The 14,571-nt window shown below is 36.0% G+C and overlaps 1 protein-coding gene across 4 annotated transcripts in view; it reads left to right on the forward strand.

Annotated features, from left to right (window-relative positions):
- Positions 1–14,571, forward strand: part of LOC145233209 (uncharacterized) — a 41,980-nt gene that overhangs the window by 25,779 nt on the left and 1,630 nt on the right. The window contains exons 1-20 of one of the 4 annotated variants that reach the window (XM_080097885.1): positions 76–285; positions 366–577; positions 825–941; positions 1,168–1,244; positions 1,720–1,807; positions 2,329–2,398; positions 2,468–2,554; positions 2,869–2,959; positions 4,173–4,237; positions 4,368–4,510; positions 5,932–6,133; positions 6,921–7,030; positions 7,367–7,498; positions 7,900–7,965; positions 10,164–10,303; positions 11,028–11,144; positions 11,708–11,836; positions 12,237–12,415; positions 13,477–14,016; positions 14,315–14,465. In XM_080097885.1, coding sequence (XP_079954011.1) covers positions 249–285; positions 366–577; positions 825–941; positions 1,168–1,244; positions 1,720–1,807; positions 2,329–2,398; positions 2,468–2,554; positions 2,869–2,959; positions 4,173–4,237; positions 4,368–4,510; positions 5,932–6,133; positions 6,921–7,030; positions 7,367–7,498; positions 7,900–7,965; positions 10,164–10,303; positions 11,028–11,144; positions 11,708–11,836; positions 12,237–12,415; positions 13,477–14,016; positions 14,315–14,465 — 2,753 coding nt within the window. In that variant the 5' untranslated portion in view covers positions 76–248. Of the gene's footprint in view, positions 1–75; positions 286–365; positions 578–813; positions 942–1,167; positions 1,245–1,719; positions 1,808–2,328; positions 2,399–2,467; positions 2,555–2,868; positions 2,960–4,172; positions 4,238–4,367; positions 4,511–5,931; positions 6,134–6,920; positions 7,031–7,366; positions 7,499–7,899; positions 7,966–10,163; positions 10,304–11,027; positions 11,145–11,707; positions 11,837–12,236; positions 12,416–13,476; positions 14,017–14,314; positions 14,466–14,571 lie in introns of those variants that run through there. The other 3 variants (XM_080097886.1, XM_080097888.1, XM_080097887.1) reach the window with 3 other exon arrangements.

Below are 14,571 nucleotides of genomic sequence, written 5' to 3' on the forward strand. Positions count from 1 at the left end.
ATTCCTCGATTTTTCATTTTCGTCTTCGTGACAACGATGTCGCGACGCAAATAACAACGAGACACGCGACACGACGTACTAATCCAGCTGATTCTCAAGCAAGTAAGAAAATAAGCTTAACGAGGTTAAAGATGCGTTTTTGTGGCTTTGCAATGTTTCTGTAAATTGCTTCGACTTGGCCCTGCAAAGCGACGATGTTGCCAGTATTCCAAATATGTTTTGAGTTTATGTAAGCCGGTCACTTCACGATGAACCAAGAGCCAGGGAATTCACAAAAAATATTAAGTAAGCGTTTTTGCCTAGTACTCAATGAGTCCGGTCACAAATTTGTTAAACGTGTATTTGCACAAAAAATGTCTGTTTAGTTCGACTACCATCTACCAAACAAGCCAACATCAACTTATTGTCTGTTGCTGAAAGTGGAAATCAGTTTGTTACACAAAGTCCGAAGCAGGTTGGAGTACCTGTTCGTATCCAGACATTTACAACATCTTCGCGCAACAACAATGTTTTGGTTCAGGGGACACCAGTAATTATGGTTCAACCTACCACTGATTCAAATCAAAACATGCCACAGGTAAATAAACAAAAGAATTGCCACAGATACATAAAAAAATTTCTGCACTTAATAACCACACCAGGGGTTTATATACACTACACCTATGTACTCCCTACTTTTGTGCAATTTGTGAACTATGTAAGTCCACAGGGATTTAATTTAACTGTTTAGGCTGTCGTAGTACAAAATATATTAAACCATACAATCTCTCACATCTCATAGCATGTGTTTTGTCCTATTGATGAGTGCTACAGTTGTTTTACAGTTAGTTAGTGAAAAACGAATGCTTTGTTCAAACTGTGGAGCCACACTGAAGGAACCTTTAAAATACAAATGTTGCTCAAAATCCTCAATAAGACCGATCCAAGTCACCTCCCTTCAGGTTTGTAACTAACCATTGTGTTATCTGTTTTATGCATGTGCTTTGATCCTATAGGAAAGAAATACAACTTATTGGTTTGTTATACTCAGTGGTTTTCGTGGTTTTGTACTGACCTTAGCCCTTACCTAGCTTGTCATTATTTTAACCTTCATGTAGTTTTGCTACTAACTTGAAGTAAGTTGATCTTGATAAGTGTCATCATTAGTTTGTTTGTTTCGTCATTTAGAAACCAACTACTCAGCCAAGAGCATGTTTGGGTGGTTATTCAAGTCCTGCCAAAGTGAAACCAAGACAAAATCGAAGGTAATTTTGTTATTTTCATCCAATCCATGTTGTTTCTTCAGTAAAACACTAGAGAACCCTGTGAACTAAAGCTGTGCAATAACTCTTTGTAGCGATGGTCGATACCAGGTTTTGAAGGGAGTACTAATACTGAGTACTTAAATATATTGTTGTGCTTAGTTGTATATCACTGGCTAATATATCTGTTGTAGCCTGGGTAATGTGCACACACACACATGCAAAAAATGATATTTCCATATGATAGCGATAAATATACGTAACCTGAGGGAACTTTTTACTGGTTGTGTGCTGTTCAACTCAAATAACCGGCCTTCGGGATCGAACAGTCATATCGAAAACTGAGGCAAAATATTTCAATAATGAGTACAGGATCGATACCGAGCACTGGGTACTTGTCCCATCACTACATATTAGACCATCTTTATGACATTTTTCGACAATTGTTTTGTTTTCAAATTTATCAAATTTCTTGCAGAATGAATGCTAGCACATTTTACGGAGAGCGTAATGGTGCAAGCGAATTCCACAGCTTTCTTGCATCTAAGGTAAAGTTACATATTTGGGTAAGCCAATTTCAGACAGTTTAAATAAACATCATAGGGGACACCAAACACTTGTTATAATGTGTCGCATGTTGTTGCCAGTTACTAACACTGTGAGTCTCTTTTAGACATAACCGCATTACCATCATATAGATAAAAAGCGCAGTTTTGTTTCTAAATAGTTAAAAAAAAGTTTTACAGGATTCAGCCTATTTAACAGAGTAATGTTAACTTTTAAGATGCATAACAGCACCAAATAGAATCAAGTTTATGCTTATAAGTTGTTTTGCATAAATGTAGGCAGCATCATGCACCAAAAACAGTTTTTTTTTAATATTTTCGCGCAATTATGCTGCTGTGAGTTGCTTTACAAGCGAAAAACTCAATCCAACTTAAAATAAAAATAACTCAGCTGCTTTAAACTGTTGCAAAATACCTCATTTACAAACAAATGTCGTGTATTGAGAATGCTATGATAAATTTTTTTCAAGGGATGCTGTATAGATTGTTAAATATTGTGAACTTGTTTTTGTATTTTGTAGAGGAGAAATGAAACTCTTAAAGTGAAAAAGAGTTGCCAGCTTGTTCCACAAGACAACAACTGCAAATCTGGTACATAAAATAATCATATCATAAAAAATATTTACAAAAATGATTTTGTCATGCAATTTTTGTCAACAGAATTCATTACAATCTCAGATTCAAGTGACGAAGCTGAAGTTGAAACAGACGTTGGAAAAGAATCTGCAAAAAAACAGAAAATTGAAGGTACTTTTTTTACTTTTGGGATCCTAATTTATGTCATAATGTGCATAAATGACAAATGCAAAAGAAAAAACAAAACTTAAGAAACTTTTTGGATGTTTTACCATAGTATTGCATTTGTCATTTGCCAAAACAGCCATTGTTCTGTTAGGTTGAGCCCTGAGCATCTCACGTTAATGCTTGGTGTTTGGTCCAGCATGCTTGGTGTATTGTGACATCCCAAACATTTATTATACATTGCTTAATAGTGGTAAAAATGTACCACTTTTAAGGGACTATTTGCGCCTAAATGATATTTTACATAATTGCTATTTAAGAGCTACAACCATCTGAAGATACAACTTTGGAATCCACTTGCAACAATTCTCCTAATCAACCTGAATCAGTATTTCTGCAACAAGTTCACACGTAAGAAGATTATAACAAATTGTAATGTCTGTTGTTTAAACATATTTAACTATGCACAGCATATCATCTAATTGCAGATTATTGTAATAGCCACTTTTTAATGTTAAAATGTGTGACGGCCGACCAGCAAAAAATCTGCATTGTATTGTAATTATGGGTCACATTTCACATAATGTTTTTGTCCACATTTTTTTCTTGTTTTGTCTAATGCTGGTTTGTTCCACACATTTGGTCAAGAAAGAGTCCTTCAAACTTGTTTAAATTTACACACATGTTGGGTAGTTATTCAAATTTGCCCCTCTAGAGGTTTGATCCAGAATGACCCAGCTTACCCACACCCCCCCAAACATATTTTTTTGAAGGCTCTGCATACTATAGTTACTATAGTATAGTACATGATCTAGGAGTTTTGTACTTTGTTGGTTGGTACATTGTAAAGTATTTTGTAACTGTTATGACTTAAGTCCTGGTTAAAAGCTAGATTCCCCCATTTTCATTTCTTAAAGCCCAGAATATTTACGATTTACCAGTCCTTAAGGTTAAAAATTTAAGGATTATTGTGCTGATTTTAAACAATTGTTTATAGTAGGTTCCTTGTTTGCTGTTCAAAACTTTAGCTTGATATGTCCAGTGGGTACCTTTTAGTGATGGGACGGGTACCCGGTACTTGGTATCGATGGTATCGATGGTATCGAACGATTTCAGTGGTATCGATACTCGTACTCGGTATCGAAATATTTTGTCTCAGTTTTCGATACCAACGTGCGAGTACCGAAGGCCGATTTACACCATAAGAATATGGGCAACTTTATGCCATATTTTTGCTTCGGACAGCACAAAATCGGGAAAAAGTTCCGCCAGTTTACGTATATATTTTTTGCTATCACTTGGTGATTACATTTTTCGGCGTGTGTGTGTGCACGTCTGTACCCCGACCATGGTAGATAAATTAGCCAGTGATATACAACTAAGTACAAGACTACACTTAAGTACTCGGTAATCGTACTCGGTATCGAAGGTATATACATGTGGTACTCGTACTCGGTATCGGTACTCGCTTCAAAACCTGGTATCGTCCCATCACTAGTACCTTTACAGCTCCTTATATATCTGTTTAAGCGCTTACGATTGTTTGGTATATGGTTGATAAGATATGGCTTCTGATTCATATTTTGCAAAAAGGCTTTCAGTCATGTTTTCTTATTGTTTACAGAAATGGTGACGACTCTCCGATTCCATGCAAAAGAAGAAAAGAATCTCTAAATGAAAATGAAGCAGGTAAAAACAGTAGTTATTAGCAATTGATACATTATTCATTCAAAATATTATATTTAAACACACAAAAGGCCACTTCTGTGCCCGACTAAAATTTGCAGCCACGTCACCATCTGTATATTCTTTTTTTCAGTTCAGTCCACTACAGAAACAACTTCTCATATACAGGCAACTTGCCAGAAAACCCTGCCTGCATGGAAAACTGCGACGCTCTGTGTTTTACTTAAGTCAGTCCGCATTGGCCAGTTTCACCATAAGGAGCCTGTGCAGAGTAGGGTAAACAAAAAAAATGCGTTTTGAATATTTGTGTTTGTAAATCATAACTCAATAATAATAGGTAGTTATACAATTTGATCCTTCTAAAGTTTGACCCCAAATGACCCAGCGGTTCACCCACAGATCCCCCCAAAACAGCTGAACTTAGTATAGTACAGGGTTCGGCAACCTTTGAGGCGACGCATGCCAATTTACTTTTCTAAATAATAGTTGTTCATTCCAGCAGATATCAATAATATAAAGAAAGCAGAGTGTTTTTGCATGTAAGGCTGGATTTTAAGAAAACGGCATGCTAAAAAATATAAACAAGAAGAGTATCGGGTTAAATTGTTACTTCAACATAAGCACGCAAATCGGTTGGCGTGCCATGAAAAACCACCTCGTGTGCCGAGGGTTGCCAACCCCTGGTATAGTACATGAGCTAGGAGTTTCCTGCTTTGTTGGTTCGTGCACTGTAAAGTATTATCAAGTATTTTATAACTTTAAGTAGATTCACAAATGTTTAACCCCTTGACCCCAAAACATTTGTTTTTAGATTGATGGCCCTTAAGTTCATATAAATACAAGCCCTAATATGCTTTTAAATAGTTGTTTGTAGTGGGTTTTCCTGTTTTTTATTTACTTGTTTAGCCTGATTGCTCGATTGGTTACCTTAACAGCCCCGAATATATAAATGTCAAGAGAGTAATTTACTTGTGTATAACTGTGGTTGTGTATAATTTAATGCAAAGTAAGAGGTCTCTGTTTTGCTTCACGCATTGTCAGACGTATCACCAGGCAGTCTTTTTGGTGATTAGAAATCTTCTGCTTTAGCCCAGCAATGCTATATGGTGTATTTTGTTAGCATGCACATTTTTAGTATTGGCAATGGTTTCATAGCTTGGACTTTAGGAAAAATGTTGTTGAATATTATCATAAAATTTGTAAAATGAAGCAGATGTTTTGGATAGCCGTGATAAATGGTTGTTGTCTGAAGGTCAACTAATAGATATCACAAACACAGTTAAAAATTTTCGTCACGAAATAGCTTCTTTATGTTGAAAAGTAAATCGAGAAACAATACTTCATGTATAAATTAGGCCAATCAATATTGTTCAACACTAATGCTATTGAAAACTATATCAAAAGGTCATTAAATTCATCTTGTGCCCAGCAAAAGGTCAATGGTCCTCATTTTGCAAAACAAATTTAAGTGAAAGACAATTTGTTATGTATACCTTTGTAGCAAAATGGCTTCTTAAATAAAGATCAGGTGGCACAAACCCTTATACCCAGAAATATGTTGGCACACAAAGCCATTACCATTTGGAAATAACCAGTAAAATGGCATGTGTCGCCAAAAAGGTTGCTGACATACTGTACTGTAACAGATACATTTTGTTTCATGTAGAATATAAATTCGGCTGTGTTTGTTTTTGCAGTGGAGTGGTAAAGACATTAGCATGACAATGCAAAGTTGCATAGTCCAGATTCCGTGGTATGCAATCTCTAAAGTTGAACTGTCAGTAGAAGATCCACAAGCGTGTATTTTCTTCACTATTGATAATGATTATGTGCCCTTGTTAAGAAGCCAACTTGGAATGGTGCCTGGCAAAATCCCCTATTTTGACCCTGGGGGGACAGGTAGGATTCCTGTAAGGTGAAATTTAGGGGTGGGCCGAGCCGAGCCAGAACTCGAGTACTCGGTACCGAGCATCGATGTTTTTTATGCTCGGTGCTCGGCCGAGCAGTTGCACAAACTGACTCGAGCATGAAAGTTGCATATTCATGCCCTGATAACATACAAAACTAGTGTTAAGAACAATGCAGTAGATGGTGGAATGACGCTTACTTCTTGGGCTTGTACAGCTTTAATGCACCACTGGTGATGTAAGGTACCTTGGAAAGCTCCAAAAATAGCGCCGAATAGCGAACCATTGGTGATGTCACAATACACCAAGCACCAACGTGAGATGCTCGGTGTTCGATCTAACATAACAATTGCAGTTTTAGCCCATCTCAAGTGAAATTCCCAGATTTGTTATCGCCTAGCCCCAAAATTTATCAGTCTGTGTTTTAACAGTTAAGTTAATGAATCATTCCATAATAAATCACTACCCATACTTTAAAGCAGTGGTTCCCAACCAGGGGAGAAATTCAAAATCTTTGGGGGGTAATTTACCATAATTTGTACATGTGGTTTGTAAATAGACAATAACTCTGGGAATATATGAAGTTGATTAAAGACCCAATTTTATATGTTGCATGGTTTAGCATTTACTATGTAGTATATTAGGGGGGAATGAAAGTATTCTGAATTGTTAAGTGAAGCATTTATCGAAAAAGGTTACTGTAATACATTCTTAAAATAAAATAACCAAAAAAATGTTGGAATCAAATAACTACTAATGTGTTATGCTGTTTTTTTTAGATGACCAAATCTTCATTATTTTTTACATTTGCTCACAATGGCACTCTATTCAAGGTGATTTAATTCCACAGAAACTGGACTTCCTACGAAGAAAACTACAAAAACCCCAGGTTTGTGCGTGTTGATTTTAATTTTTGATTTGCAGAAATCAGGGATTGATTTGGTACATACCTCTTGCAGGCCTGATGTATTGTTACATATGCACAAGTGTGCTAATATTGCTGGCCTGAACACTACAGGACTGATCCCAGTAATCAAGGAGTTCTCTCATATATATATGTGTGTTTATGTAACAGGAGATGTTTTGGGTTTTGTTGGAAACAACAACCACAGGAGCGCTATGAATGACATGACACAAAAAATGTGTGACAGATTTATTTTCACTGATGTACTTGTTTGTACATTTCTGTTTTCCAGAAATTTAATATGAGCTCTAATTGTTGCAGAGTTTTGTGGCAAAACTTACCCGAACGGAATCGAACAACCGACAGTGTAGAATTGCTAATGCAGAACTTGTCCAACACTTCGGAAAAACCAACATATCAAAAGAACTAACACCGCATCAATCACCAGCCCAAGTAAATCTATTTTTAGTGCAATGTGCATTAATATAAATTTGTCTCTTTTGGTTACTGAAGTCTAAACTGTGCAAAACCACATGTGATTTTAGGCATGTAAACAATGTTAAATGTCCTTCGCATAAGGTTAACACAAGAATTGACCTTATACAGAACATAGAAAATATATAAACCCACTAAGTGTCTTCTAACTTACCTTTTTATTATCTAACTACTCTATGACTGTCTAATGAGTAATGTATTCCTTTCTTTGTTTTAAGTAAATAAAAAAGAGGATGGGTTTTTAGCTGTGCAATACATCTTTTTGTTGTCTGATTAAAATCACATTTTTGTCATACTTTAAAAACTTATTGTGGCAACAATACTCTAAAACAGTAATACATTTATTAAAAACTTTTTAGAATCACCATAGCAAGTCTATGATGGTGAGCTCTCCTGTTGGAAGTTCACAAGTAGCAAAACACACGGTAAGCCACCCAAACATAATGATGTTGAATACTGTATGACCTATAACCAGTAGGGATGAGCCGAGCCAGAACCCGAGTACCCGGTACCGAGCATTGCCGTTTTTGATGCTCAGTGCTCGGCCGAGCAGTTGCACAAACTGACCCGAGCACTAAATTTGCACATTCACATACAAAAATTTGTTTGAAAGGGTATCCAAGAACAAAAATGACTGTTTATTTAAATGTGATATGATCGTGAAAAAACGCAAACTTCATGGGCCTGTACAGCTTAATATACCGCCGGTGACGAAAGCGACCTTGTAATGCTAAAACTTGCGTGTACTAGGGAATGTTTGTGACGTCACAATGTACCGAGCGTGCTTGGCTGACCACCGAGCATTAACGTGAGATGCTCGGTGCTCGACCAAACAGAACACTTGCAGTTTTGGCACATCCCTAATAACCTGGGTTGCCATACTGTCCTTTTTTTCTAATGTTTGTCCTTATTTTGAAGGGCAATGTCTTAGTAAACTTTAATGTCCTTATTTCTAAAATAATGTCCTTGCATTCGACTTGTTCTTATTTTGTCTTTCTTAACAATTACAAGGAACAAACATAGTGAAATGACAGTCAAACCCCCTGCTACAGGGAAAAGTATTTTGTAAGAAGAAGAAATTGCTGGAACTGATTGTTTCTGGCAAAATATATGACATGTGATATGTCATAGCTTGTGTAAATGCAAAGATTTTGAAAATGTTTCTTTCGTTTGTTTCAAAAAACAATTTTTGGTTGTCCTTATTTTTTACGTCCGTATCAATGGCAACTCTGCTTATAACATTGTAGTATGTCTTGCATCAACCAAAATATTATCTGCAAGCTGCATATTGCCAACTAAGCCTTACCTTGTTAAAATCATTCACATAAAACACTGCACAACTTTTTCACTGTGTTTACATCAAGAGTTTGTAAATACAATGAAAAAGTTTTACAGTGTTATTGTTGTGTACGACTTTAACACAATCTTGGTCAAAGCAAGAGATTAAATTGAAAACATTTGGGGTAATGTTTTCTAATAATTATGGGTCCCCTTCCCTGAAGCTCGTTTGGTCAAGAAAAAGTGCTTTAAAGTGCTTTTACTCGAATTGTTTTGTTTTTTTTTCTTTTTTTTTCTTCCTTTTTTTTCTTCCTAAAGTTTCTCCGACTCGTTTTTCTATCAAATGTGTGATGGATTTGGCTGAAATTTACACAGATGGTAGATATATTCATGTAGATGTGCATCCCACTTTGTTTTTGTTGATAACCCCAGTATTTACCCCGCTAGCCCCCTAAAATGGGTGAGTTTTTTGAACAGTGTCAGAATTGGCTGAAATTTGGATTTCTTGTATAGTATGCCATTTATATGTGTCGATTGTTGTGTTTAACCCTGTAGTCCGAACATTTACCCCACAAGCCCTTAAAGTGTAAAACGTATTTGTATGTTGCTGGGCACCACAGACGAAAGATTTCTTTGGAGCAATAGTGTTACAAGGGCAACCAGTTGTATGTTGCTCGTTGGTGGGTTGCTTGGTGGTTGTTTTTGCGCCATGGCAGTTAGGGGCTTGCTAACAGCCCTATGACGTCAGAAACAGTAACGGTTGTTGCTCAAAACACCTCTAGTGGTCGAAATTTTAAACATTGGAGGATTGGGCTGAAATTTTGCAGTACTATTGATTGAGTCATTGTGGTTTTTATATATTTTTTAGTTAGTGTGTCAAACCCAATTAGTTGCCTTACTAGCCCCCTAAAATGGGTCAGTTTTTTAAAATGTTAAATAGGACATACTTCAAACAATATCTGGGCTGAATTTAATTTTATAGTTTGTATTCTACATAGTATTATTATTTACGCCCTGTGCCGATCACTGTGTTTTACCTTACAACACCCGACTTTCTCATGGTTATCTCTTGAATTGCATTATTTTCAACTTTGCATGTGTGGGGACCCATGAGTTTTTGCCTGCAGAAACGACTAAAGTTATAAAAGACGATGGCCAATATGGGACCCAATACAAAATAAACATAGGAAATATATTTATGTTTTAAAATAGGTTATAGTGTATATGCAAGGGCAATATGTGCTAAGCCACCCTTCTAGTTATCACATTATCTTGTGGTTCTATTTACTGTTCTAGATGACAAATAATGTTCTTAATGTTCAAAGATACTTTTTTTGTACACCAGACACAGATACTGCATGTTGGAATGAGTCCTGAGCAAAAGTTGATTCGTTTCACACGCTCCCGAAGCAATCGTTTGCCACAAGCAGTTGCAGTGAATGATTGCATTGATGTTCATCCAGTATTTCAGGGGCAGCGAAAACAGTAGGTTTCACTTAAAACTAAAATTTCTTCTTATATTTATACAAATTTCATTTAGTGGTTTAAAAATTGTTTGCAATTTAATTCAGATTTTTTTTTATTGTAGACATTTTTGAACATGTCATGATAAGATGATTTTATCACAATTTATGTGCAATTTGGATAATTCCAGTCCAACTAATCACAAATTCTAAATTCATATGCCCGTAACCTACAAGTTCAACATAAAACAGCAAAAGCAGTGGTTCTATACAACAGCATAGTTGTATTTTATTATCATTTTAGTTATGTGGGTTAAAGGTTACCCTGGCCATGGTTGCTAATGAAGTAGAGAAAACAATAATGTTTTAAAAATCATAATAGTTGACGATATTTTAGTTATGGCATAGTTTGAAAGATTGTGTGGTATCTTAGCATAACAAAAGACTCGTTTTATGGATCAAATTTAGGTTTGTATAAGATTTGTTTTTGGCTGAATCGCAACAATTTATCCTGTTTAAACCCAATCTTTGCAATAATAGCGGATTTGATCGAAAAAATTCAGCAAACCAAATATTCTACACATCTCTAATTAAAATGTTGTTTACTTTATAATAAAAAATACTAAAAGACCAATATTTGCAAAATACAGATACAAAGGTAAAATGATTTGGATTTGTAGTTCAATTTAAAATAGCTTGTTTAAGTAGTGATTGGACGTTATTAACCATTTTGTTACTGTTTTCAGACTTGCCATTTATCCCCCTCCACCAGCCAAAGGAGGAATCACGATCACCAACGAAGATCAATTCTGTCTCAATGAAGGAGAATTTCTCAATGATGTCATAATCGACTTTTATCTCAAGTAATGTTACTACTTTTGCACCAGTTTCCTTAGTTGAAGCAGTTGTTCCCACACTGGTGTTTGCAGCTCTTCTAATTCCAAGAGGGTCAGGGGTACAAAAAATGGAATAAGATTTTTAAGTTTCACACTGGGGTAAATTGTCACAGTCTCAGTTCACAGTAATAGAAATAATCGGACACAAATTAAAAGGGGGTAAATCCAGGGTTTCAGAGTGGCAAGAGATAAATTTAGACTTTTTTTGCTACTTGAGTTTCTGATACCAGTACATAAGGTTCACTTTTTAACACGTTTAATGATAGTTTTGCTCTAAATAGGGATTTGTAAAGTGTGGTGTTATCAACAAACTTTTGGATTCTTGTATTCACAACTAAAAAAGTTTCAAGTTATTGATCATTTTTCTTTTTTATGCACACATCCATTGAAGTACATTTACAATCAATTTAAATTTTTAGTGGTGTCTGTGAATTAATTATATTTGTAAAAGTTGGTTGTTTCAACTAAAATTTTGGAAAACATTAATTAAATCAAATATTCTGATTCTGTTATTTATTTTACTTTTTCAGATACATCATGGAGGAGATTTTAAGTACATCTGATCGAGACCGCTCACACATTTTTAGTTGCTTCTTTTACAAACGTTTAACACAGAACCCAGCAGGAAAGGCAAAAGCAAATGAAGACAAGAATCTAAAGTAATCTTCCAATTTTGCTGACTTTTCTACTGTCTAACGTAATTATAGCATGGGCATTTGTTGTTTATGTCGATTAATAGGAATGGGCCGAGCCGAGCCAAAACCTGTGTACTTGGTACCGAGCATTGCTATTCAAAATGTTTGTGACGTCACAATACACGCTCAGCTGAGTACCGAGCATTGATGTGAGATGCTCCGACCAAACAGAACTTCCAGTTTGGCACATGCCTATCAACTAAATTTTACTTATTTAACTCTAACAGTTTAGTATGGACTCCAAAGTTAAGTTAAAAATCTGCATCTACAACAACAAAAAATTAAAACGTCAATAGATTTTCTTTCATATGAAAACTCATGCTCAATAATCTTCACACCCTCTCACAAATAATTTACCTTTAAGCCCATCAGAACGTCGTCATCGAAGGGTGCAGAAGTGGACACGCAACGTCGATTTATTCGAGAAAGATTTTGTTTTCATCCCAATCAACGAAGCTTCTCATTGGTTTCTCGCTGTCATTTGTTTCCCAGGTCAAAAGGTCGGCTACTTTGTCGATTCTGTTACCGGAACACAAGTAGCAGGTAGAATATGTTAATCTGTTTGTTGGTTCGATTTGTTCTATCCTTGATGCTTAGAAAATGCCTAAATGCAGTGGTTCCAGTGGTGGGATTAAAACTTTTTGTAAGCGGGTTCTTTTACAAAAAGTCCATTGACAGTAACCAGTAATGCTAACCGGTTCGCTGATCTTAAAAGAACCGATGCAAACCGACTAAATCCCAAGTGGTTTTCAACCTTTTATGCACCAAGGCTTCCTAAAGTAACTTTCCGGCCTTGTGGCCCACTATAAGTAACCCCTTGTGGCCCCCTGCTATAACATGATCCATTATCTATCAGGTTAAGTTTATGCCAATAATAAACCTCAATATGGACAAATATTGTCGGAAATAGTTGATTAAATTTAAAATTAAATTTGCAACACACACTTTACAGGTTTTTTTTAAGGTTTGGTTTGGGTGACCGCTAAGTAGTTTTAAGAGACCGCAAGTGTTTCATTTAAATACCAAAAAATAGTACTGTAGTTGCAAGTCCAAATTTTGGGAAACCGCTGGAGAAAACACCTCAAAAAAACACTGCTTAATTCTTGAGCATTTTAAAAGAAAATGGCTGACTTAAGTTTGGTGCATGTTTATAATGAACCTACACCTGTGGCCCCCCGGAATACAGCTGGGGGTGTGGGCTCTTGTTGAGAACCATTGGTTTAAAACAGGGGTGTGCAACATTTTTCGTCAGTGGGCCATATAACCGATTTCGGACATCAAGCGGGGCCACTTTCCAAGACATATTGAGTTTCGCCACAACACTGGCTTTCACAAAAAAATAATTGTTTACTGGACAAAGGGAATTATTATGTCACACTCAGTGAAGTGAACTGTTGTATGGCCCAGTGGTTGGAAAACCTAGGTTTAGCTTATATTTGGGATGTATAGTATAGAAACTTAGGAGACTTTTTTTAATTTTTTTTTAATTTTTTTTTTAAATTTTTTTTTACAAATTGTGGCTCCTGGGCCACCTGTTGCACACCCCTGGTTTAAAACAACCTTCGCAGTTCTGCTTATTTTTTCCATATTGTTTTTGTCGACAGAAAACCGTCTCCCACAGTTGGTGCTACAACCAGTATCGAAACAAAGTAGACAGTCTCCTCACTGTGCCAAAAAAACACTTGAACCTCAAACCGAAAGTGAAACTATTGAGGTATCTTCAGTTGCGGCGCCAGGTGCTCCAAGTGCGGCTTCAAAGTCTCCAAACCCGTGTGACGACCAAACTTTGAACAAACCGACCAAAGAACTGGCAGTTAATGTGGTGCGACTGAACATTAACATTGCCTCTAGTGGTCTTGTAAAAATTGCTAATGAGTATGGAGATGATAAGGAAATAAGCTCTACTGAAGCTGTAAAAACTGACAACTGCAACATACCAGAAAATAATGAAAAGGCAATTGATGTGTGTCCTGACACAGACCAAAAAGAAACAAACATTTCCTGCACTGTGAACAATTGCGCAAAGGGGAGTTCCCCCATTTTTACAGACACTGTTAATGGCAGTCCAGAAAAAACAGTAGCAAAAGAGCCTTGCTTGAATCAAGAAAAATCGGAAGCCCCTGCTTTAGCAACTGTTACGAATTGTAAGTAGAAATCTTTGTTTTTTTTCTCTCAGCAATAATCAATTTGCAATTCTTAACCAGTGTTTTGAATTGTTGAAACAAAAATATACAAATGCTTGCAAGTAATTAGTTACAATTCTCGACAAACAGTGGTACATAGAAAAACACTTTTTATGCTATAACGCAATCAGTTTGTTATGTTGCTGTATAGAAAGTATGCATAATAAGAAATACCTAAGCCTTCTGTTTTTAGCAAAGAAATATCCCTGCTTGCCTATTCTTTTGGTTACTTTTGGTCTGATATGTTTGTTTTTTCCAGCCGAGGAATCTAGTTCTCCATCTACATACAATTTTAAGTTTTCTGACTTTGAAGAAAATGTGGATAAAATCCAATATAGGGAGCCGTGTATATTGATTTTTGATTCCCTTCGAGGACCAAGTCGATCGAAGACTGCCACCATTATTCGAGAGTAAGTTGACATTTATATTAGATACAAAAGTACAAAAGTACAGGATGCTCTTTAATACACCTATGATTTTGTTAGTATTTTTCGTAGAATATGTTGCTTCATTTAA

The sequence above is a fragment of the Phallusia mammillata genome, chromosome 6, assembly GCF_965637545.1.
Source record: "Phallusia mammillata chromosome 6, kaPhaMamm4.hap1.1, whole genome shotgun sequence".
NCBI classification, from domain to species: domain Eukaryota; kingdom Metazoa; phylum Chordata; class Ascidiacea; order Phlebobranchia; family Ascidiidae; genus Phallusia; species Phallusia mammillata.